This window comes from Podarcis melisellensis (assembly GCF_964234715.1).
Source record: "Podarcis melisellensis genome assembly, chromosome: 10".
NCBI lineage: Eukaryota > Metazoa > Chordata > Lepidosauria > Squamata > Lacertidae > Podarcis > Podarcis melisellensis.
The window spans coordinates 19291379-19315279 of record NC_138542.1 but is presented as its reverse complement, the minus strand read 5'-3'; the positions used below and the strand labels follow the sequence as shown (position 1 = coordinate 19315279).

At 42.5% G+C, this 23901-nt stretch overlaps 1 protein-coding gene across 1 annotated transcript in view; it reads right to left on the bottom strand.

Moving 5' to 3' along the window:
* The window catches only part of IQUB (IQ motif and ubiquitin domain containing), a 34728-nt gene that overhangs the window by 5779 nt on the left and 5048 nt on the right, over positions 1 to 23901 (bottom strand). Inside the window, exons 7-11 of the mRNA XM_081928834.1 lie at positions 22241 to 22451; positions 14845 to 15020; positions 6907 to 7077; positions 5435 to 5611; positions 3327 to 3575 (exon numbers count right to left, since the gene is read on the bottom strand). Of these exons, the coding sequence (XP_081784960.1) occupies positions 3327 to 3575; positions 5435 to 5611; positions 6907 to 7077; positions 14845 to 15020; positions 22241 to 22451 (984 nt within the window). The remainder of the gene's footprint in view (positions 1 to 3326; positions 3576 to 5434; positions 5612 to 6906; positions 7078 to 14844; positions 15021 to 22240; positions 22452 to 23901) is intronic.

Below are 23901 nucleotides of genomic sequence, written 5' to 3'. Positions count from 1 at the left end.
GCTAGGTTGGCGGGAGCTCACCCCGTCACGGGGATTCGAACCGCCGACCCTCTGATCGGCAAGTCCTAGGCTCTGTGGTTTAACCCACAGCGCCACCCGCGTCCCGTACAGTACCCCCGTATAGTAGAAGCATTAAAAAAAAAAGTGCCATTGACACTCAGTCTTATAATGTTCTGTAAAGTCTGCTGCATTGTGTAAAGCTGGCCTCAGTGGTTTTGGGATCCAGAATTGCCAAGCAGAACTGAGATAATAGGAGAACAAGAAAGGCGAATGCAGAAAGGAAGGGAAAGCCTCATAGTGGCCTGGTAATATGATACTAATGCAAAGAGAGCCTAGAGATGTGAAGGCAAAGGGGAGGGGGATAACAGAATCCCTTCCTTTTCCCTCATTTTCCTCCTGAGGCCTGAAGTGGAGAAACTGAAAACTTGGGAGTAAATTAAAAATTCATCTTAAGAAACATGCTCTTTTGCAGATTATGCTGAGATGTTTTTTAATTTTTTATTTCATTTATGAATCTGCTTCCTGTAAAACGTCCCCAAGCAATTTAACCATAAAAACATATATCAAAACAAAAATCAAGTCCAATACAAATGAGGACTGGGATAAAAATATTCACTGAAAAGGCTTGTTGTAAAAGGAAACCTAAAAGACGAGCCTGAAACGTACTGGGAGGCTGCTCCAAAATGTAGGTGCCACCACAATAAAGGTTTGGGGTGATAGGAAATTTAACGAGTTCTGTCAGTGCCTGTGCAAACAAGTTTCACTCTCAGGCAGCAGCTGAGTGTGGCATGGCAGAGGAACTGAGCAGCTTGTCAGAAATGTGAGGCAGGTTTTGGCAGCGGCAGAGTAAGAAGTAACACAGGCAAAGTGAAGCATGTCTCATCCACTTCTATAAACCCCCTTCCCTTGCTTACTGTTCACTTTTCTTCTGAGTGGGTGATGCAGACAGAATACAGTGGTACCTTAGAAGTAGAGTGGAATCCATTCCAGAAGTCCGTTCAACTTCCAAAACGTTTGGAAACCAAGGCCCAGCTTCCAAATGGCTGCAGGAAGCTCCTGCAGCCAACTGGAAGCTGTGGAAGCCACATGAGAACGTTCAGGTTCCAAAGAACTTCTGGGTATGCAGTGTTCGGGAGCCAAAACATTCGACTCGCAAGGCATTCAGGAGCCAAGGTACGACTGTATCATACTGGATTTGGTAGAACATCATACTTAAGTAAGGTAGGATGCAGCTCAAATTCCAACAGTGGCACTAGATTGCATCCGATTGTGTCCCTCTGCTCATGAAAGGCTTTTTGGTCCAGCTGTTGCTTCTGTGAAGTGGGGGAGGAATTATCCACCCCACTGCTGCCCCCACCCATCCAAACTCTGCTCCAGAGGGTCGAGGGACCCTTTGGATCAGAATGGGACATGGCATGGGGAGATGCAAGAGAAAGGAGGAATTTGTAAAAAATAAAATAAAAAAATTGACCTCTCCCTTCCATGCATGGAAGCCTCCATTGGAAAAAAAGAACATTCTGTAAGGTAAGGGATACAACTGAACACAACCCTATATTTGTAGCTATTGTTTTAATAAAACAACAGCAGTTATGCTGTTTTATTTCAGAACTGTTGTTGCTGGCATCTGTCTGTCTCAATGTGCTGGCCCTGGAGGGAAGGTTACCATTGGCGTAGTCAAAGTCCGGTCCTGGGTCACTAGCCTGGAAACAGTTCACAAGGAGCGGGGCGAGGTCTTAAGCAGGAAGCCGGGCGGGGACAGGAACACTGGAGGGTCAGGTCTGGGTCCGGGCAGGAACAGGTACTCAACAACGACGTTGCTCCCGCAACCTGGGACCGGGCTGACTGAGATCTTCTCTGAGGCCAAGGGCGGTCCCGGCCCCCAGGAGACCCGCCTCTCCTGGCCTTAAGACGAGCACTCCTCCTGGGTGAAACCAGATCCCTTCGCCTCTCTTCCCTGAGCCTCTGCAGTTCAGGAGAGGCCGAAGGGTTACTGGGCCCAGGGGGAGACTCACCTGTAGGCACTGAGTCCTCAACCACCTCTGGAGCCCATCTCCTGAGGATCCGGCACAGGTGCAGGCACTTCAGAATCAAGGCCCTGCCCCAGTTCAGCCGGCCCTGGAGGCGGGGACTCCTGTGCAGGCTGGGATTCCTCCGGTTCAGCCTCTGAATCGGATTCCCAGGCCATCACACTCAAGAGACAAGGGAGTGTGACCCCAGGGTGAAGTCAAACTGCTGTGTCGGCACCATCAAAGTGACCTCCCTGGGACACAAGCCCGGGCAGCATATATGGAGGTTCTGGGCTGCCTAGACAACAAGACCCCCCACCCCCACCCCTCAGCCAAAGGAAAGCAGAGCAATATGCTTGACACAAGCCTGGCTGTAGGAGTTGCCAGAAGGAAGTGTACAAGGTGCCATCCAATCATCTACGGGACTCTTCTCCAGATTTCTCCTGAAGATATCCCACAAGGCAGCGGAGGTTTAGGGTCAGCGGTTTCCTTCTCCTAGATGGGCTACCTTCCCAAGTTGACAAGTCCCATCTGCCCCCCACTTCCCTCTAAAGCATGTGCAGAAACCGCCTTCTTGACCATTGGACCCACTCTTGGTTTTGTCCACTCAATCCACCAGAATCTGTCTTTGCATGTAGAGGAAGTCCCTAACTCACAGTTTGAGACCCATTGGCTACCCTCACCTGGTTCAGCTGGCCAGTCAAAGCTGTTTCCTGGGGTGTGGCTGATGTTTCTAGGAGCCGCAGGTGAGAGCTGAGTGCTGGGTGAGGACCAAAGGTGGGCAAACTGTCCCAGAAGGAGCATGACATGTCCTCACCCAAAAAATCCCTGTTCTAGGACTACATAGAACAATACAATTTTATGTGCTGCTAAGTTGTCTTTCACGTTCTTAAAGTAGCAAAGTAAGATCATATTTGATGAGTATTTTTCTCCAAAACGCCTCTGGAAACAAAACACACACACACACCATACAAAATCTCCATGACTCAAGATTTCCACAAATGTTCATCTCTGTCTACTCTGATTGGGTTTAGGCTTGGATTTGGTAGCATGCCCACGTGTGGAAGCAAAGGCAAGTCTATATGTGAAGCAGAAATAGCACAACTGGTGTCACAAAAGGGTTGGGAACTGCAAACGGGCCACTGGCAGGAATTGATTTATCATCAAGGTAAGAAACAAAACGAAAAGGAAAGTTTCGTGTAATGTAAAAGCCTCTGTGCTCTGCCACTACTTACAGCCAGCACAATATAAAACTCTGTTCCATTTTGTGCTGTCTGAAAATATTATCTTTAACATCACTATTCTCTGTCCTCTGCATACCTGTAAGATGAAGGCAATCTTAGCACCGTCCTTATAATTCAATTCTGATTCTCGGAGATTTCGGAGCATACGTTTGTATTTCAAGAAGGCTTCCCTCTGGCGAGCCTCATTATCCAGCTTGCAGCACAGACGACAACGACCAACAGTGTGGGAACTAGCAGATATGGCAAAATCCGTAGAGGGCAGGTACCTTTTGCAACCAAGGCAAAAGTGGATGTTGTGGTAAAGCCTCATTGGATCAGGTGGAACCTGCAATGAAAACAGATCAGCTAATGAACGATAACAGTATTTTCCACATTCAGTCATTAGCCTGGCCCACAGATCTCGTCCCAAAGTACAGGAGTCGCTGACAACTGTATGCATAGAAACCTTTGAAATTGAAGAAATATATATCCGCAAAACAATTATGCTGCAGCACAGCATGCGGCCTGTCAAATGCAATCTGTTTCCCCATTATATACAGTAAACCGAGTGATTATGAACATATTTTTGAAGTTTGATATGTGAGGAGGGGTTTAAAGGGCTAAATATTCTGCTAAATTATATAAAAACACTTTGAGAAGAATGAAATTGTCCATATGGACTACTGTGGTTGTGTTTTTGAGATGATGCAGAGCAAGAGATGAAGGCGGAAACACTAAAGGCTTCAGAAACCATTGTTTAGTCATTTATTTTATTTTTATCTCTTTATTCCTTTATTGCCAATGCAACCTACTACAAAAATTATATAGAATGATCTCCTTTTAATTGCCATAACGATTTTGAAGAAGCAGTAAGTGCACATTTTAGTTATGGTCCTTCTCTTTATTTGCCAATAACAACAGGCGTTTGTTTTGAGGAAATATTTTTCATTTTTCAGTTTTATATGTGTGCCCTTTCACTTTCAGTGCCTTCAACCTTTTACAAAACATAGAAATTATCAGCTGCAAAGCTGATAAAACCCACCCTCCAGCTAGCATTCAGTTGCTTCGACAAAAACACTTTAAAATACTTTATTTAAAACAGTTTTAAACACATACAAATTATCAGATGGTTAGAACGCTACTCTCATGTGTGTTTTGTGCAATAAAGTTAAATAAGAAAGAGAAGCACCCATTTCTTTCCAATGTGGTTTCATGCACTCAAACCTGTCTGGCATTTTCAGTGCCAAATGAGCAGCTCTTCCAGCATACTAAGTAAGTAATTAGTTTGGTTTGTCTGGTTGCCACTAATGTTCTTAAAACTGCTTTAAATGTTATTTCTGAGCCTGGCATTCCTGCCAAGGTGTATTAAATCCAAACATAGCTATCCTATAGCCTTGGTCTCCAGATGTAATGACTCAGAAGCCCAAATTTTGGGGGAGAAATAAAGCTGTAGCCAATAACCCTGTTCAACATTTCTCCATTCTAGTTTCATGATGCTGGCTGGGGGAAAATGCCTCTGGCCTAAAACCAATCTGCCTGTATCAGCAGAAAGTTACTTGTTCTATGTCATAATCACCAGAGAATGGTGACATCTCCATCAAAATGATATATAAAAATGAGTGCCATCTGAATGATTTCAGCAAGGCACCTTAAATTTTGTAAACATGTTCACCTTACCTTTTTATGGAACCTGAGATCTCAAGCGAATTAAGTTCAAGCTCAGTGACAATGGCAACACTAACATTTATCGCTCAACATGCTTGAGCCATACAGCCTTGGCAGTATTATTATCCTCATATGATAAAAGGAAGGCAGAGACTGCGAAAATAATGACTTGACTAAGGCAATTTAATGACTATGTGTCTAAAGTGCAACTTGAGCTTGACTTCCCAGCTCATACTCTTAGCCACTGTTATCAGTTTGTTTTACCGCTTTCCATGTTGATCTCTTCCTATTAACTAGGGGCAAGTTAGCATCCGTTGTCCTGCTGTTTAGAAGCGATACCTGGGTTTCATTCATATACACAGCACAGCCTTCTCAAAACGTCTTCAGTTGAATAATTGAATAAGGAAAAAGAAACCATTCCTCTCTCCATTATGCAGAAATTCAACTGCCTCTGGGTAGACTATGGACTCTTTAGCAAGTAGTTTTACTTAGCTGCATGCCAAGAAACAACTGTAACAGAGAAGAAAAGGAACAAAATACCTTGAGATGTCGAGCAACCTCTGGATTAAAAAGTGGTGTTTTGATATACTGAAGAAATAATGTACATATTCTTTGTCTGAGCCCGTCTAAGTTACATTCCTTCACTCCCCTCATCATGAGGTCTGCTTCTCTGTCAATCAATTCCACTATCTCATGTGTGAGTTTAGAGTCATGTTCCTGCAAAGGCAAGCAAGATGCTTAGCAAATCACATGCACATCATTTCTTAATTCCTTACACCGATTGCCTGTCAATTATGAGAGAGCAAATGCTCCAAGGCTTCTTAAAGCTTAGCTTTTTGGGAAATGGGAATCGTGTATCCACACACCTATCTCACTGTCTTTAAATAACTGTCTGTCCAGATCAATTTTATGCTATGTTTATATATAGAAAGTGTTCACTGACTGGAGTGAATAAGAGCTCTTTCCCCCAATGCAGTATCAAGCACAGTCCTGCCCAGACCAGACTGGTACTACAGTGTATGTGTGTGTGTGAGAGAGTGCATGTGTGTGCTTGCTAGCTCTGGGATAGCTCAGCTGATAGAGCACCGGTCCTGAGAGATCTGCATTGGCTCCCAGGACGTTTCCGAGCACAATTCAAAGTGCTGGTACTGACCTTTAAAGCCCTAAACGGCCTTGGTCCTGTATACCTGGAGGAGCGTCTCCACCCCCATCGCTCAGCCCAGACACTGAGTTCCAGCACCGAGGGCCTTCTGGCAGTTCCCTCATTGCAAGAAGTGAGGTTACAGGGAACCAGACAGAGGGCCTTCTCGGTAGTGGCACCCGCCCTGTGGAACACCCTCCCTTCAGCAGCTATCCTATCTTTAAAAGACATCTGAAGGCAGCCCTGTTTAGGGAAGTTTTTAATATTTAATGCTGTATTGTTTTTAACACTTGATTGGAAGCCGCCCAGACTGGCTGGGGAAACTCAGCCAGATGGGCGGGGTATAAATAATAAAATATTATTATTACTATATGACTTATTTAACACACCTGTGTTCTATGACTCTATGAGAGTGTGCATGAATAAGAGGGTTAAAGGTCCTTACACCACACCAGGTTCTTAAAGTAAATTGGACAGACATGCGATATTTACTTGTAAATAACTGAACAGTGTGTGGTACAGTTTGGCTCCGATGCTTCCTGAAATCAAAGGGATTTTCCTTCCTGGCTGTTTGGGATTGAGCTCAGGCATATTTTGAACTGTAAACTGCCTTGGCAATACGGGGATACATTAATGCAGCAAATAAATCCTCCTATACAGGTTGATTGAGAAGTCCCGCTACGTTCAAGTGTGCTTAGGACTTCGGTTTTACACTTCTTAGCTAATGTAAAAGTATCGGTATATAGTGGGCACCCTGGTGTCGAAAGATGAAAGCAGGGACCCCTTAAGCCCTTGCAAACCATCCGTAATTGACAGTGTGCTGTGTGTGATCTCAGTAGGGCTTCTTTAAAAGCTTGAGAGAGAGAGATACCTTCACCGTGTGCTTCAGCGTTAGCAGCACATCCAGCCGTTCATCCTGCGGAAGGTCTTTCATACTAATGCTGCGGTAGATTTCGAGCAGCTCCCTGGCCCGCAGCGTGAACTGCGTATCCATCTCGGTAACTTTGCCATCAAATGCTTTCCACTTTTTGGGGGCTGCACACTTGAGAAACATTTTGAATCGCCGAGTTAGAAGGGAGAAAGGAATCGAGGACAATGCTTTACAATGTGACCAAAGGAAGCTTACAGAGTCTACAAATCTGACGCCCTGCTAATAAGAACTGCCGCTGTCCCAAGAAATGTGCAACTATCTGAAACGAGACATTTTCCTGTCCATTTCAGTAGATTTGTTGCCAAATTGAGGTTTCCTAACAAACACAAAACCAGATAAACAATAATTAGAAGTGGGGGGAGGGGAGAGACTGTTCATTCCATACACAATAGCTTCCTTGGTAATTTACTGGTTGCTGTCAGAGTACAACTAAAAACCAGTATTACGCCATAATAAACTCTGCTAATGCATGGAGATGAACGAACATCAGGACTGCCACCAATATTCTCAAAATATGGAAACAATTCGTTCATCTTTGAACAATGTAACAACAATAACAACAGCATTTTATTATTTATTACAGCAACTTTATTATTTATAACAACAACAACAACTTTATTATTTATGCCCTGCCCACCTGGCTGGGTTTCTCAAGCCACACTGGGAGTCTGGGAATTCTATGAGTGTGATGAAAACTTTATACAGTACCTGCTGAATTTCTGTCTGCCTTACTGCTGTTGAAGCCACAGCCCTTCTTTTAGCAGAAGGGGTTGTGATGGTAGATGAAAGATCCTTCATTAGATAACGGAAGTCAACGGAGAGCAAATAACCATAAGAACACCAGAGCATCCCTGCAGGTTCAGGCCAAAGGCACATCTAAGTCCAGCATCCTGTTCTCACAGTGACCAACCAGATGCCTGAAAGCAGAACCTGAGGACAATAATGCTCTTGAGTGTGATTCCCAGAGACTGGTATCCAGAGGGATGCTGCCTTCAACTAACAGCCTTATTGTCCACAATTCCCTTTTAAAGCCATTCAAGTTGGTGGCCCTTGCCACCTCTTCTGGGAGCCAACTCCACAGTTTAGCCATGTGCTGTGTGAAGAAAGAATTTTCTATCTGTCCCAAATATACAGCTTCATTGGATGCCCCCAAGTTTACTGGGTGTCCTAGTACTATGAGCGAGGGAGATAAACTTTCCCCCCATCACAGGGGAGTGAATTGCTCCATCCACCGGAATATACTGCCATTTTTCTAAACCTTTCTAAACCTTTTTCAGCTCTGCAATATCCTTTTTGAGGATAGATTCCTTTTCAGCCAGAAGTTGGGTCCTTTTTCCGTCGCTGTGCAAGCTTGATGATGTCATGCACGGGAAAGGTTCGTTCTTGAACCCTGCTGGCTTTGGATAAAAAGCCCTTTTCTCGCCCCTTGGACTGACAGTCAGCTCCCGCCAGATTTCAGAATCTGGCTGTCTAGAGTTTGACAAAAATGCCACACATATTAGCCTCAGACCTATGACCCAATTTTGATGCTCCTTTTCTAGGAGCCCATCCATACTTACCTCTTGCCATGAGCTTTTTAGCTACAGGTCCATGCTTTCAAGCTCTATGCCAGGGTGCGTTCCCCCTGGCCCCACTTTCCCCAAGAAAACCTGCTCTTTAACACTGAATCGGAACAAACAGCAATTCTGTGGATTGCTGTTTGCTGCAATTCAGTGGCAAAGAGCAGGTTTTCGTGAGGAAAGCACTGTGGCAAAAGAAAAAGAAGTGCTTGGACACAGAGCTTAAAAAGAGATATATTAAAACATATATTCACAAGTCACAATACAGCTTTGTCCACTGCCCTGATATCACAGAATGATCACTCCAATCCTGAATCCCACATCACTGTCATGTTGGCTCATCAAATAGGAACCCAATTACTGATCTGCTTGGCTAGACATTTTCAATCAATATATCCCCTCCACAGACACCTCTGTGATGATGATGGCATTGAAATATCCTGTTGTTCTTCAATAAAAGAGCTTTAAAGCATGGACCTAAGCCTAGAAATGAGCCCCTTGTCTGTGTGACTAAATCCTCAGCCCAGGGCTAGCCTTTACCTCCCAGCAAAGACCAAGGCTGGCATGAATAACTGAGCAAGGATGGGTAGGTAGGGGGAGATTTCCAATCCTAGCTTGTGGCAATATTCTCTCTCCCTTTCCCCTGCCCACTCAAAAAGCTTCAAATGATCCAGATTAGCTCAAGAGCTTGCTCCTTGTTCTCACACTCTTAGCAACACAAAGAGCTGTCAGATGGTTGGGTCTATCTAGCCGAATATTATCCACACTGACTTGCAGTGGGTTTTCAGGGTTTGGGGACAAGGGACTTACCTGGCTCTACCTGTACATGCCAGGGACTGGACCAAAGACTTTCTGCATGAAATCAGGTGCTCTACCAACAAACTACATATACTCCCAAACAATCTCTCACCTGCCTTCATCAGTCCACCCCTTCTTCCCTGACCATTCAGGTCCTTTAAAAAGGACCTTAAAAAAAACACTCCAAAGCTGATTATGCTATGTGCTATTCCGAACCCAAGAAGTAATATTCTCAGTTAAGCTCTTCTCTGTACAAAACTCAAATGCTCAGCCAGTTTCCTCTTGGAAGCACAAATCTGTAGAGTGTTAGCATTCATCCATTTTTTCAAGTTATGTAAGCACAAAAAAGGGAAATAAAAGAAAATAAGAGTTCATAAATGAGAATTTGACAGATTCTTAGCAGGCTTAGTTCTATAATTAAATGAAGGGCTGATAATTGGAACTGACGGGTTGCAGCCAAAACTGATTAAAAAATCCAACAGGAAACAGGCTTGTCTAAATTATGAAGTTCTAAATCTTTCAATTAGAGCTAGCAAACTCCAGCAAAATCGGAAACAGAGGATTGTTGCTCTAGCATAACTAAAGGTTTATTAATTTGTTTTCCCATGCATGCATGATAAAACAAATCCTTCATATAGGACCATAAAGCTTAAGTTCTAAGCCTGTATTTTAGTAAGTCGGGTTTTGGTTTTTTGAAAGCCAATGCTAACAGATGAGTTTTTTGTTTGAATACACAACTAGTTTTAGCTTATTCAGCTAAGCAAGTGTCCTCTTGCTCTCCTAGCTTAAGATTTATTTATTTTTAAACAAACCATAGGCTTGTATCCAACTACATTCTACTCAGAGTAAAAGGTAAAAAGGTAAAGGACCCCTGGACGGTTAAGTCCAGTCAAAGGCGACTATGGGGTTGCAGCGCTCATCTCGCTTCAGGCCAAGGGAGCTGGCGTTTGTCCACAGACAGGTCATGTGGCCAGCATGACTAAACCACTACTGGCACACATAACACCGTGACGGAAGCTAGAGCACACAGAAACGCCATTTATCTTCCTGCTACAGCGGTACCTATTTATCTACTTGCACTGGCATGCTTTTGAACTGCTAGGTTGGCAGAAGCTGGGACAGACCAACAGGAGCTCACCCCATTTCAGGGATTTGAACCGCCGCCCTTCCAATCGGCAAGCCCAAGAAGTTCGGTGGTTTAGACTACAGTACCACCTGTGTCAGAGTAGACTCGCTTAAATTAATGGACTTAAGTTAGTTATGGCTACTAACCTCAATGGGTCTACTCTCAGTAATTCAAGCATTGGATAGAACCCACAAATAAGAACATGATGGTTTTGCTCAAAAGAGATCCTAGGGTAAGCAGTAGGTGCTTCTTCTCAGCTAAGGTAAAGGTAAAGGGACCCCTGACCATTAGGTCCAGTCGTGACCGACTCTGGGGTTGCGGCGCTCGTCTCGCTTTATTGGCCGAGGGAGCTGGCGTTTGTCCTCAGACAGCTTCCGGATTCGAACCGCAGACCTTCTGATCGGCAAGTCCTAGGCTCTGTGGTTTAACCCACAGCGCCACCTGCGTCCCTTAAGCTAAGTAGAGACCTCCAATTTCTACTAGCTCCTCTGAGGTGAGGAGCCATATGGACTGAACAGCAGTGTGTGAAAAGGTTTCCTTGACCTTCAGAGACAGATTTTCAACAGAAGACGATGGAATGGGGATGCATAGATGGAAAACCCCAACATGCAGCTGAACTCTGCCCAGAGTTCTTTGGAGACAAGCTACTATTCATTTTAGCTTCTGTTAAATTTAGATAAAAACTGGAGGTGTAGCCATTTTAATTTATATAGTAAACTAAATGTATAATGTATAACGAAGGGTCTCACTCCACATTTTCATAAGTTATGATAAGAACATATAATTTTCTAAATAAAATGTGTTCATTCTTTGCCAAAGAATGTGTCCCCTCAAGGCCTTTTATCCATACTCAAATTCTGTTTTTGGGCTTTTTTAGATATATGCTCAAAACTGGTGCAAGAAATTCTGAATCTCCAGTTTTCTCTTGCCAGCTGTCTTCTGCTTTTTTTAGTTGGCTGGCTGCAACATGGAAATTACAATAATCCTGTTATCTAAATTGCTTCAGAGAGCAGGTCTATTGTAAACTGCATTCCAGTTGCCACCACATGAAAGCTGCACAGAGTGTTGCCAGGGGGTGGGGTGGGGAATACAACTTGCGCAGGGAGAGACAGGAGGAGATGCAATGAAGAACTGCAGAGAATAAAGACAAACAGGGAAGGAAACAGCAAAACTTCTATGAACCAATATTTTGAGTAAATATCTGGTGCTATTAGCAAAGCTGACCATTTGTTCAGGCTAGTGAGGATGCTATTTAGGACAGGATCTCAATTGAATAGCTAGTGCAAGAAGGAAGATCAGTTCTCCTACTACTGCCCCAAAGCATTTCATTTCCAGAGTACATACATTTACTAGAGCAGCTGTCAGGATTCTCTCAACTGTCATGGAGATTGAATAGCTTGTGGAGGTAGGGGATTTCTGTATATTAAATTGGCAGAAAGTGGATAACCTACTACCCCCTTTTTCCTCTTTCCAATGACAGCCAAGATCTCATTTTAAATCCCTTCACATGTAGCTACATTCCTACTATTTGGAGGTAGGGTGGATATAAAATAAATTTAAAAAATTGTAAATTGTGATGTTGGCCTTAATGTCTACATCATGCATGCATCATATCTGTTCAACACATTCACATTTGATCCAAATTGGTGACTTCAGTTGGTCTTAAAGACCACAATGGAACAATTTTGTCAAGGAAGTCTCTTTGGTGCCTAAAGCCTAAGTCATGGTCAGAGGGGACATTTGATTCAAGGAGGGGAGGTCAGAATTCTTTTCAGCAAATTTTATTTCTGCATTGAAACTGAAAATGGTTATCTAAAAGCATCATTCCAAATCAAGTGGCTTTTTTCAAGAAGGAGAAGATCCACAAAAAATTCAAAACCAGTATCAGGGAAGTAATTCCCGTGCTTAAGCCAAGAATACTACAGTACCAAGAGTAGAGCCACTTACCTCTTATTTGTCTAGGGCTTGCACAATTAGGGTCATTTTGCTCTTTTCTCCAAACCAAGTAGCTGCCAATCCCTCCCCCTTCTTACTAGTCTTCATTTCCAAAAGCTACTTCCTTTTTCTGCTTCTCTTATCTCTATGAAATATCTCGCTGAATTCACTTCTATAATAAATGTGTACCAAGGTCCAGTTGCTAGCCTTGAAGCCTTGTTAAGTAGTTGTTTCATCCCTAATCTCCTAGAAGCAGGCTGGCGCTGGGCCATCAGCTAGGAACATGTGGAAATGCCAGAATCATGAATCACCACTAAAACGTAGGGACTGTATATATGCCCACCATGATTTGTGTGACTGTACCTGCAGCCCGTTTTTGAGCAGCAGAAACTGTACAAATTTCAGTACATGGAGGCACTAGTTCGTTCAGAGCCTCCATGATAATCCGTCCAGATTGAAAATCTGCTTTTCACCATATGCACTTCCAGTGGAGTTTGGAACAACAACAATAACAACACAACAGCTGAATGGTGGCTGAATTGTTATTATTCTTTACTCTAGTGCTCCACTCCTTCACATTGCTCTTCAATATCCATTTTCCTTCAAAAGGCATTTCCTAAGCCATCATACCTTCACCTATACCTGACATTAAAGGCGAGAAATGAAGTGTTGCTGTACATACTGAAATTTCAAAACCTCCACATTTATTTCTACTATAGTGGCTGCTAGTGACATCTGGTGGTGGGTAAGTAAACTTAACATATTTATTGTGGGGGGGGGGGGACCATTCTGACATATGATAAATTGGCCAACTTTGCTTATCCACTACACTATTCTCATGGTTATCTTATTTTATTCAAAAGGAGAGATGAATTAGATATTGCCTACCTTTGAAGTCCTATTCTTATTATGTCTAAAATGTATGGTGAAGTATGATGAAACCACCCTTCTGGTTTGCAAAACCAGAATTATAAGAACAGAGTAGAAATTAAACCCTCCTGTTTTCAGGCCATATTTTGAGTGATGCAGCTGCTCTTTGAAGGATACAACTGCTGGATAAGGCTTGCATCAGTAGAGCACTATGGAGGATAACAACGTAAAACTTGAAATCCAGCTATAAAGTCAGCAGTTTGATTGAAAGAGGTCTATGGCCATCTAATTTTTACAGAAACTGACCAGTCTACTAAGCCACTGCTCTAAGCTTAAGCCACTACAAGGACCACTTGCACAACACCTTGAAAGGGGCAGGATAGGGATTGTTCGCTTCTGGTGATCAGGGCACCCATAGCAAAGCAGCCCTCCAACTGCTGCTCCATGCACTTATATCACAGCTTATCATATCACTACTCAAGCCACTTTAGACAGTCTGCAGTCATATGGACGCACATCCAAACAATCAGATGGATTCTGGTAAAAGCTTTTGCATACCGAATACAGCAGAACAGATCAAGGGGGAAGACGGGTTGCTATTCTTCTCTCTCAGTGTGCAGATAGCAACATCCACTCAAGGAACTGCAGCACAGCTTTTCTATTCCACGCACTGCTAATATCACTCTGGGCATGCCAATACCACTGCCAAGCTGTTCATGGCAAGTTAAAACCTTCCAGTGCCTCACCCTGAAGTATCCAAAGTATTCTCCCTGAGACTCAGGCTTGCAGGCGTCTCTCCTCACCAAGGCATGCAAGCATGGAGAAAAGAGTGGACTACAGGATGCTTAAAAAGTGAGGCCTAGAAAGGCTATGCCATCAATTGCCTGGCATGTTGCTGTGCCCAGCACAGCCATACACCCTGCACGGGAGCATCATCAGAAGACAGAGGGAATTGGCATAAGGTGCCACTCTACTCTTCCGTCCATATGAGAGAACAAGATTGTGACCATAATTAATGAGGGAGGACCTGGCATCACTCAACAGATTTCAAGTCTTTCAAAAAACCCCAAACAACCACTCTTAATAGCTACTCTTCACAAAATCTGGAATACCACATATCTCCCTGTGATGGCATCAAACTGCTGGATCCTCCAAGACTCTAAGAATGGCCCATCCATGCAAATCTTCTTAGAATGTACATTCAGGGAAGTATGAATGAGACTACCGTAATACACTGAGTTCCTTGTGCCTCTAATGTAGCATTAATTGAGGGTTGCACAGGGCATGGTACTCATCATCTCCAATGAGACGGCACAATTAAGTAAATTAAGATGTAAGTGGTGGTTTTTCTGTGCTTAGGTGAAAAGAAGCACTCATCAAGTTTTATAGGCGTATATAAAAAGGCTTTTAATAACTGTACCTAATGAGCCAATTTTACTGCCAGACATGCATGAAACCCACAAATCATATCTTCAACTGGTCAAGTTAATTACTGTGCTTTTCTTCAGTCTGCTGCTACTTTGTAAATGTTAATTCAGGTTTTTGAACTCTGGGTGCGTTCAGTGTTCAGACAGAAATTATCTCACTGACCTTTTCCAAGAAGGACAGGATTGCTTGGTGCGTGTTCTCCTCATATGCGTTTATTTTGTGTCTCCCGATGGTAGCAATCAGCTGGGCCTCTTTTTCTAACAGTCCACAGAGAGCTGCCTTCCGTTCGGCTCCAGTGAGAGTGCTGTTGATATTCTCAAGCTCCTCTTGCCTCCATACTACATCAACAAAAAGACAATATTATTGATTTTTTTTTCAACTCTTGTTTTCTTGATTTAGCCTTCACATGCTATGAATAGGAAATGTGATAGCCAGGTGCTTTAATCAGCGGTGAAAGGGGATTGTGCTTTGTTATTTTGGTACTCTGTTTTTAGGAGCATAGGTAGCATGCCTTAGTGTGCTGTTTTCCTGCATCTCTCCAATACCAGCTGGTGTTTTGTACCTATGCATTTATGCCCACTTTGCTTCTGTCTTTAACATACAGTACAGTGGTACCTTGGAAGCCGAATGCCTTGCCTCCCAACAAATTGGCTCCCGAACGATCAAAACCCGGAAGTGAGTGTTCCAGTTTTCGAATGATTTCCAGAAGCCGGTTCTCAAACGATTTCCAGTTTTCTAACAATTTTCAGAAGCCGAACAGCCAGCACGGCTTCCGCAGCCGCACTTTGGTTTTTGAATGGTTCCAGGAGTCGAACACATTTTGTTCGAAAACCAAGGTACCACTGTACTAGAGATCAGCAAGGATGGAGAAACTATGCGAAAAGGGCATCTGCACAAAGCTTGCTACAGGGTTTGTGTGTGCTTATGAAGCACACTAATTCCTGCAGTTCTTTCACCTGTGGGTCTCATGCCCCCGTATACGATATGGCAGTGGAAATACACAAGTCCAATGTATTAGTCACTGCCAGTACAAGTTGTGTGATATACCCATGCTAAGATCTAGAGAGCAGTTGTCCTTTGCCATTTCAGAATTTCTTTTGGGAGAGAGTTCTTCAATTGTCACTTTGGCACTGAAATGCAAGAAGAGAAGGTCTGATGTACGTACGCACATTTATTCAACAAAAACAGACAAAACCCCCTGACGTTTTTCAAGGTTCCTACTCAACATAAGAATTAAGCAGATTACATCTTGTATCATTGCATATTGGCATATTGACTGCCACTCACTGAATATATTACACAAACAGCTATTTAAAATACATCAAGTGAGTAAGCTGAAATTTATAAAAACTGTATTGTTAAAATACGGGCATTCAGTTACAATGTTGTAACTAAAAACCTGCATCTGTTGAACGTCATCCTATACAGCATTCCAATGCCTGCTCTTACTATATAATAGTATTTTCAATGTGCATTAAAATGAGAACACAGCATTCTATTATGGGAGCATTAGCAAAGGAGACAAATACTTCAAGCAAAACCATAAATTATCCAATTAGGCTTTTGTGCCAGGGTTAATAATCTCCTTAGGAACCGAAGATGTTATTATTCTACATAAGAAACTGCAGCAGTGGGAGACAGAAACACGGGATGTGCATATTTTTAATAGCTCCTAAAGTAGGAACAAGAATGTAATAGTCTCAGTTCTGCAATGCTGTGAACTGTATGATAAACTCTAGCTAAATTCAAGCTACTCAGGTGAAACAGAATTTTTTTTGGCTCAGAAGACTAGATTGTATTTTACTCCTGGCAGTACAGTTCTGCTCTAGCAACAAGAACTAATTTTGGTACCTATATAGACAGCTATATGCATAGCTATCCAAATTGAAATCAGTGAGCCTCCTGGTGCTACAAGTGCTTGAGAGATTTATTGGAGCCCTTTTTTCCCTCCCCAATCAGCATAACAAGATAAAAAGAAGAAAATATGGAAATTCACATAGGTGCATAACAAATATATATATATATGCATGCACCTAAAAGAATATGGAATAAAGTATGGTAATCCCAATGTTTCTCGAGTATTGCTCTTCTTCAGATCAGCTATAGCTATTTTATTATAATACAAAATGAAGGAGATGAACTTTCCTCTCTCCCTTCATTTTGTATTTTCACAGGCTAATAGTTATAGTTGATCCCCGAAGAAGGCATTCTAACAATAAGGCAGGGCAAGTGGGAAGATAATATTTCTTCCATCTTGAAGCAATGAAGAAAGCTCTCCATCAGTCTTATAGGCATGTGGGTTATCCAAAAGTTCAGTATTCATTACCCTCAACTTACTCTTTCAGGATGTGACCAGAAATGTAAAGCTACTGCCATCTGATAGGAATACTAAGCATGCATCTTTTATTTCTGTCTCTTTGGGGGAAAGTCTTTAAATGGGGTGCTGAAGTGTACTGGGTTTACAGTGTTCCTCTGATTTTCACTTTGAGCAGAAGGCTCTTGATTTACCATGGACCATTCAGAACCATTTACAACCAAGTAGCCTTGATGCTAATTACGTTAAAAGGTAAAGGTAAAGGTACCCCTGCCCGTACGGGCCAGTCGTGTCCGACTCTAGGGTTGTGCGCTCATCTCGCTCAAGAGGCCGTGAGCCAGCGCCGTCCGAAGTCACTTCCGGGTCACATGGCCAGCGTGACGAAGCTGCAGCTGGCGAGCCAGCACCAGGGCAGCACACGGAAATGCCGTTTACCTTCCTGCCATAAAGCGGTACCTATTTATCTACTTGCACTTAAGAGTGCTTTCGAACTGCTAGGTGGGCAGGAGCTGGGACCGAAAGACGGGAGCTCACCCCGCCGCAGGGATTCGAACCGCCGACCATACGATCAGCAAGTCCTAGGCACTGAGGTTTTACCCACAGCGCCACCCGCGTCCCTAATTACGTTACAACACACATAATCCATCTAATGTGGTTATTGGTGTATAAAACTCACAAGCCTTTCTTTTTTAAATTACAGGATCTTTTACTTTGCTCTGTAAATGCTTGAGAAGCCTTATGGATCTAGTTCAGTGACTTCTTTATATCATAGCATTACAGAATTTGAAGGGATCTCAAAGGTCATGTAATCCAACTTCCTGATGATTCATAAAAAACCCTAATGAAGGAGAGTCCACCACCTTCTAAGGCCATGGTCTGTTTCATTCATATTGTCAGTAACCTCTTCCTTACATTAAGCCCGTGCTTTTTCTTGTAATCTGAACCAACAGAGCCCTTCCCCATGTAGCAGAAGAAAACAAATCTGCTCCATTTTCTATATAACAGCTCTTTTCATATTTGAAGCTGGTTAGATTGCCTAATAGCTGTCTCTTCTCCAGGCTAGACATGCCCAACACATTTAATCTTTCATCATAGGACTTGGTCTTCAGGCCCATCACTATCTCTGTTTTTCTGTTGCCCATCTCTGGATGTGTTCTAGTTTGTTGATATCCTCTGCAAACTCTTGTTCCCAGAACTGCACACAGTACTTTGTGTGATATCTGACCAAAGCAGAACAGAGTGGTACCATTATTTTTCTCAATCTGAGCTTTATACTTCTGTCCACACAGCCTAGAAATCCAGTGGCCTCTTTAGCTGCTGCACTGAACTACTGACTCTTGTTTAGCTTGTGATCTGCTAAGGCCCTAGGGTCCTTTTCACATGTACAAATGGATGTCAAGCCAGGTGCACCTAAATGCAGAACTTTATACTTATCTCTGTTGAAATTTTTTTTGTCAGTTTTCGCCTAGCGCTGTTAATTTGCAGACAAAGTCATCTGCAAATTGGATAAACATCTCCATCTCCATTTATATTTTTATCTAGGGATCCTTACGGCTTACCTATGTGGGTTACTACATCTGCCCAGTTATTCACGACCATTGTCATGATTAGAATGACTGATTCACTGGAAGGAATGGAAGTGATTTAGATGAGGTCATGGAGCACTTATTCTCCCAGGCAAATCCCCTGTCCAGCTGAAGCATGGAGGGAAAAAATCAAACAGGCATCAAGTGTTTTCTCCTTAGGGGATAGTAACTGCTTCAGGAGGGTAATTTGTATTCCACCGTCTCCATTGGCTAGACAAAAATCTCACATCTCACCTGTGCTTGCTTTTTGAAAAATATTTGAAGAGCTCCAATTATTGAACTCCCATACAAGGTCTACTTTGACTTTAAGTCACTGCTATCACCATTAGTTATCTTTCCAATGATATAGGTCATGGGCAGGCAAACTAAGGACCGGGGGCCGGATCCGGCCCAATCGCCTTCTAAATCCAGCCCGCGGACAGTCTGGGAATCAGCGTGTTTTTACATGAGTAGAATGTGTCCTTTTATTTAACATGTATCTCTGGGTTATTTGTGGGGCCTGCCTGGTGTTTTCTAAATCCTGCCTGTGGACAGTCCAGGAATCAGTGTGTTTTTACATGAGTAGAATGTGAGCTTTTATTTAAAATGCATCTCTGGGTTATTTGTGGGGCATAGGAATTCATTCCTTCCCCCCTCCAAAATATAGTCCAGCCTCCCAGAAGGTCTGAGGGTCAGTGGACCGGCCCCCTGCTGAAAAAGTTTGCTGACCCCTGATATAGGTAGATTCTCGCTGTTATATAGTGTATTAGTGGCTCTGTTTTAATGGCCACTTGCTCCCAGTGGGTAGCAGACTTGCCATGTTCTTCTGCTTCAATGCACTGAATCCAGCTTTTGACACACTGCAAGGTGGTTGAGGTATATACGAAGGCAGAATTCAGTGTGTGGTGCAAAGCCCTATTACAAGAAGACCTATGAAGAAGCTTTTAGTTAGGCATTTTTTTCTTTAGATATTGCTTTACAAGGTACATGGCACGTAACCTGTGCAAAGTTCCCGATAAATCCTTTTCTTATTTGTCTTCACCGAGCCCTGTGAAGTGGGTTATTACTCCCATTTAACAGATGGGGGACTAAGAGGAATAAGCAATTTTTCCAAGACCGCCCAAGTGAATTCACGACAAAGCCAAAATGTGAACAAATGTACCAGTTGAACACAATGTCCTCTGGATCACAGCACCAGATCATCAAGATTGTGCTCTCTACATATTTCTGAAAAGCTCAGGGAAAATACTAATTCAAAAACTGTTATAGAATATTCCCTCAAACATTTTCATTCTAATGAGTAACAACCATTAGTGTATCTCAATCGAACGAGAGGAAGAAAACATCCAGGATATAAAAAAACAGCACAGAGGAGAGGGCTATCAAGATCATGTTTTTATCACTGAATATTTCAGCTTTATTCTTTTTTATTTGGTTAGCTGCCACCGCTGTTCAAATCAATGCAGCAAAGTCTACACAGCTTTCGAGGACCCACGAGGGGGCAGCCAAAGCAAAGAAAAGAAACTCTTCCCTGCTTCCGGAAAATGATTTTTCAAAACATTTTTCTTGGAGCTGGTTTAATTTGCAGCTCTATATGCAAACCAGTTTTCACTTGCTTTGAGAACTGGCGTAGCATAGTGGCTGTGTAAGCCATAAATCATTTGTCTGAATTTTACCTCTGCCATGAAATTAGGTACTTTTAAACCAACATAGGAAGCTGCCTTTTTCAGAGTCAAGCAATTGGCCCATTCAGCTCAGTATTATTCATGAGGATTTGGTGAGTTTCCTGGTCCTGTAAATGTTGGGGATGGAACTTGCAACCTTCCTTATACAAATGCGGTCTTCCACTGAGCTAATGCCCTCCTGCAACTTTCTGTCCTCAACCTCTGGTCCGCAACACGGGAATAATAATCAGAGTGACACACATTCTAGGTAGCTCTGGTAGCCACTCAGCATTTGTGTCCACCATTGCCTCAGCATTGGTCCAGTATGGCTACAGGACTTCATCTCTCCCTGTGCTCCAGCTCTTAGCTTGGAAAGGTAAAGTGTGAGCTGAGTAAGATTTCCTCCAACCTTCTCTCAAGCATAGAGATGGGAAGGAAATCTTTCTAACACAGTACCAGCTTCAGAAAGGATAAGGAAGCTGCAAGACATCTTGGGTTGCAGCCAACACTAGTCCTACTCAAGAGAAGACCTATTCAAATTAATAAATATTACTAACTTAGGTGCATTAACTTTAACGCGTCTACTCTGAGTAGGACAACCCTTTGTTAACCATGTACAGTGGTACCTTGGGTGACATACGCTTCAGGTTACAGATTCCACTAACCCATAAATAGTACCTTGGGTTAAGAACTTTGCTTCAGGATGAGAACAGAAATTGTGCTACGGCGGCACGGCGGCAGCGGGAGGCCCCATTAGCTAAAGTAGTGCTTCAGGTTAAGAACAGTTTCAGGTTAAGAACGGACCTCCGGAACGAATTAAGTACTTAACCCCAGGTAACAGTGTAGTTTTATTTAATGCCTTTCTTGTTTTAATAGAACGACTCATTTTTGGTATGAAATCAAACTATATATTTCGCAAGCTCCTAAGTAAAAATCTCCTAAGTAAAAATCTCCCATCACTGTAATCAATAGGCATGCCCTTTGCAAACCTCCAAAGGACAGTAAACTCAGTGGATCGCTGTCTCAGCAATTCAGTACAACAGTGGAAGAATGTGAAAGCAGTTCTACTAGCAAGTTAAACAACGCTTCCTAGAATCACTAAGCTCCCATATGAAGATGAAAAGCAGCCACTGCAGGGAAGCAACCAGTCAACAACAAACAGAAATAGAAGCAAACAACAGGGCAGGACTACACTATTGGCAGACAAGGCAGCGATATGAGACAACACAATCTGAAGCTGTTCCATCTAAAGCCAGAAGCAGCATATGAGTCAATCAAGGCTTACACTCAACTTCTTCAGGCAAGGTGTTCTCCTAGAACAAAGTGAGCATGCATTCCAAGAGCTTCTGCAACATGACAGCCTAGCTCAGTTCACACGGGAATTAAAGACACACCCCATCTTCAGCAGCAAACAAATTCTGACTCCTGGAAACCAGCCCACAATTTACATGAAACCTGATGTCTATGCAGCCAATGAGTGTCTTGAGTTCATTTCATTAGTTAACATTGGACTCAGCTACATTGGCAAAGAAAAAACACTTTACAGTCAAACCTCAGTTGTCAAATGTAATCCGTTCCGGAAGCCCATTCGGCGTCTGAAATGTTTGAAAACCGAAGCATTTCCTTCTGGGTTTTTGGTATTTGGGAGCAGAAACATTCCAAAACGGAGGCGTTTGGGAGCTGAAATTTGATTGTACAGTCGTACCGTGGATCCCGAACCCAGCAGTGAGTGTTCTGGTTTTCGAACATTCTTTTGGAAGCCGAACATCCGACAGGGATGCATTTTAGTTTCCAAACATTTTGGAAGTTGAACGGACATTTGGAATGGTTTTATTGAAAAACTGCATGAGCTATCCCATTTCAACAGTGATTTCATGATAGCCAGTGTGGTTTGGTGTAAAACCTCCCAGGAAAAATTCCAATGGTTATATCCTGTATTTGACCAAGCAAATTTCAGAATTTCCAAAAATATGCATCTCTTAAATGCAAAAACAAAAAACACACCATTCTCTTACATTCTAAAGCATGATAGAGTAATTCAAAATCATCCTTTGTTCTAGGATTCAGCCTTCGATTATACTCCCTTAGCAGTTTTTCTTCCCTCTCTCTCTGCCTCCTTAGTTCTTCTTGTTCTTCCCATTCCAGTCTCAAACGCAATTCTTCTTTTAGTTTATTTACTAAAGTCTTAGCTAGCCATCGCCGAAAATATGTTTGTATCACAATTACCTGTAGACAGGAATAGGAGATAGCAGGAAAGAAAAAAGCAATATTCTGCTGCATCTGTTATATGTTTTGGCAATTACGAGAAAAATACGTTTCAAATTCGCTAGCTTTCTTAGTAAGTAATTTACAAACCAGAATGTCACATCTTTAAATGAAGCAATAGATGAATTGACCCTTATTATAAAGAGTTCTTTAAAATGTGTAATGCATACATGGTTGTTTAAATTGTGACTATGGGCAGAAATTAAGCTTTGAAATGCAACGGCAGACATACCCTTAGAAACTAATGCTAAACATGTTTAAACACAAGCTCCACTGTGTTCAGCAGAGATCCCTTTCAGAACAGCTAAGCAGCTCTTACAGTTTGTTGCATTATTCTGATTTGTTTGTTCCACAATTTAAGGTGGAAGCAATTCAAGTATAGAGGCCACTTAGAATGCTTCTAGATTTAGAACAGATGGTTTCTGCAATCTAATGCAGCTCTAGCAGAGCTGAGGAACCTGTGGCATTCTAGACGTTGTTGGACTCCAATTCCCATCAGGCCCAGCAAAAGTGGCCTAGTGGTCTGGGATGATGGAAACTGTAGTTCAGCAACATCTGGAGTGTCACAGATTCCTCATCCCTGAGCCATACAGTGAACACTAACTAAAATAATGAATGAGAGGGAGGAATGGGGGACTTGCTGGGAAGTCCATATATGCATTGTTGATTTGGGTTTGTTCCTTGTTACTGAGGCCAATGACTGCAATGTAAGAAGAGGCCCTGAGCGATAGCGACTTGACTGACAAATATCTCAGCGACACGGATCGTGGACAAATCCCACATATTCAACACAACCATATCAGAGCGCAAAAAAAATGATAAATATGAAAAGAAAAAGGTGGGGTTTTATTTCATATGCATCATTATTTGCCCAGGAAAAGTCATAGATTGTTTTATTCTGATTGCTGTGGTCTTCTGGAAGGTCTACTGGTGATTTACAGACCACAATTTAAGAATCATTGAAGTGGGGAGAAATGAGCAAGCTTTCTTCATTTTTAAACTTTTGACAATTTACAGAATTAACACTTGCCTTAAACAAGCCTTTATCATATACTTGCATAGCTGTCAACGTTTCCCTTTTTTTAAGGGAAATTCCCTTATTCCGAATAGGATTCCTCACCAGAAAAGGAGAAAGTTGACAGCTACGGACTTGCCTTGATAAGAATTCACTTCTGAGACACACACTATTCTGCTGTTTGACTATCAAATCCAAAGCTAGTGAAGAATGGCTTCAGATACTATTTATACTGAATATGCATTTCAAAAAAGAAACAAACAGTTATGTGCCTTCTCCATACCAGGATATGGTGAAGAAAGATTATAAATTTGCATCCAGTGCTGCTTTTCTGTTCACGGAACAGACTTCCACTTGCATAACCAATTTCCCCTTCCACTCCTGACTGGTGCAAGC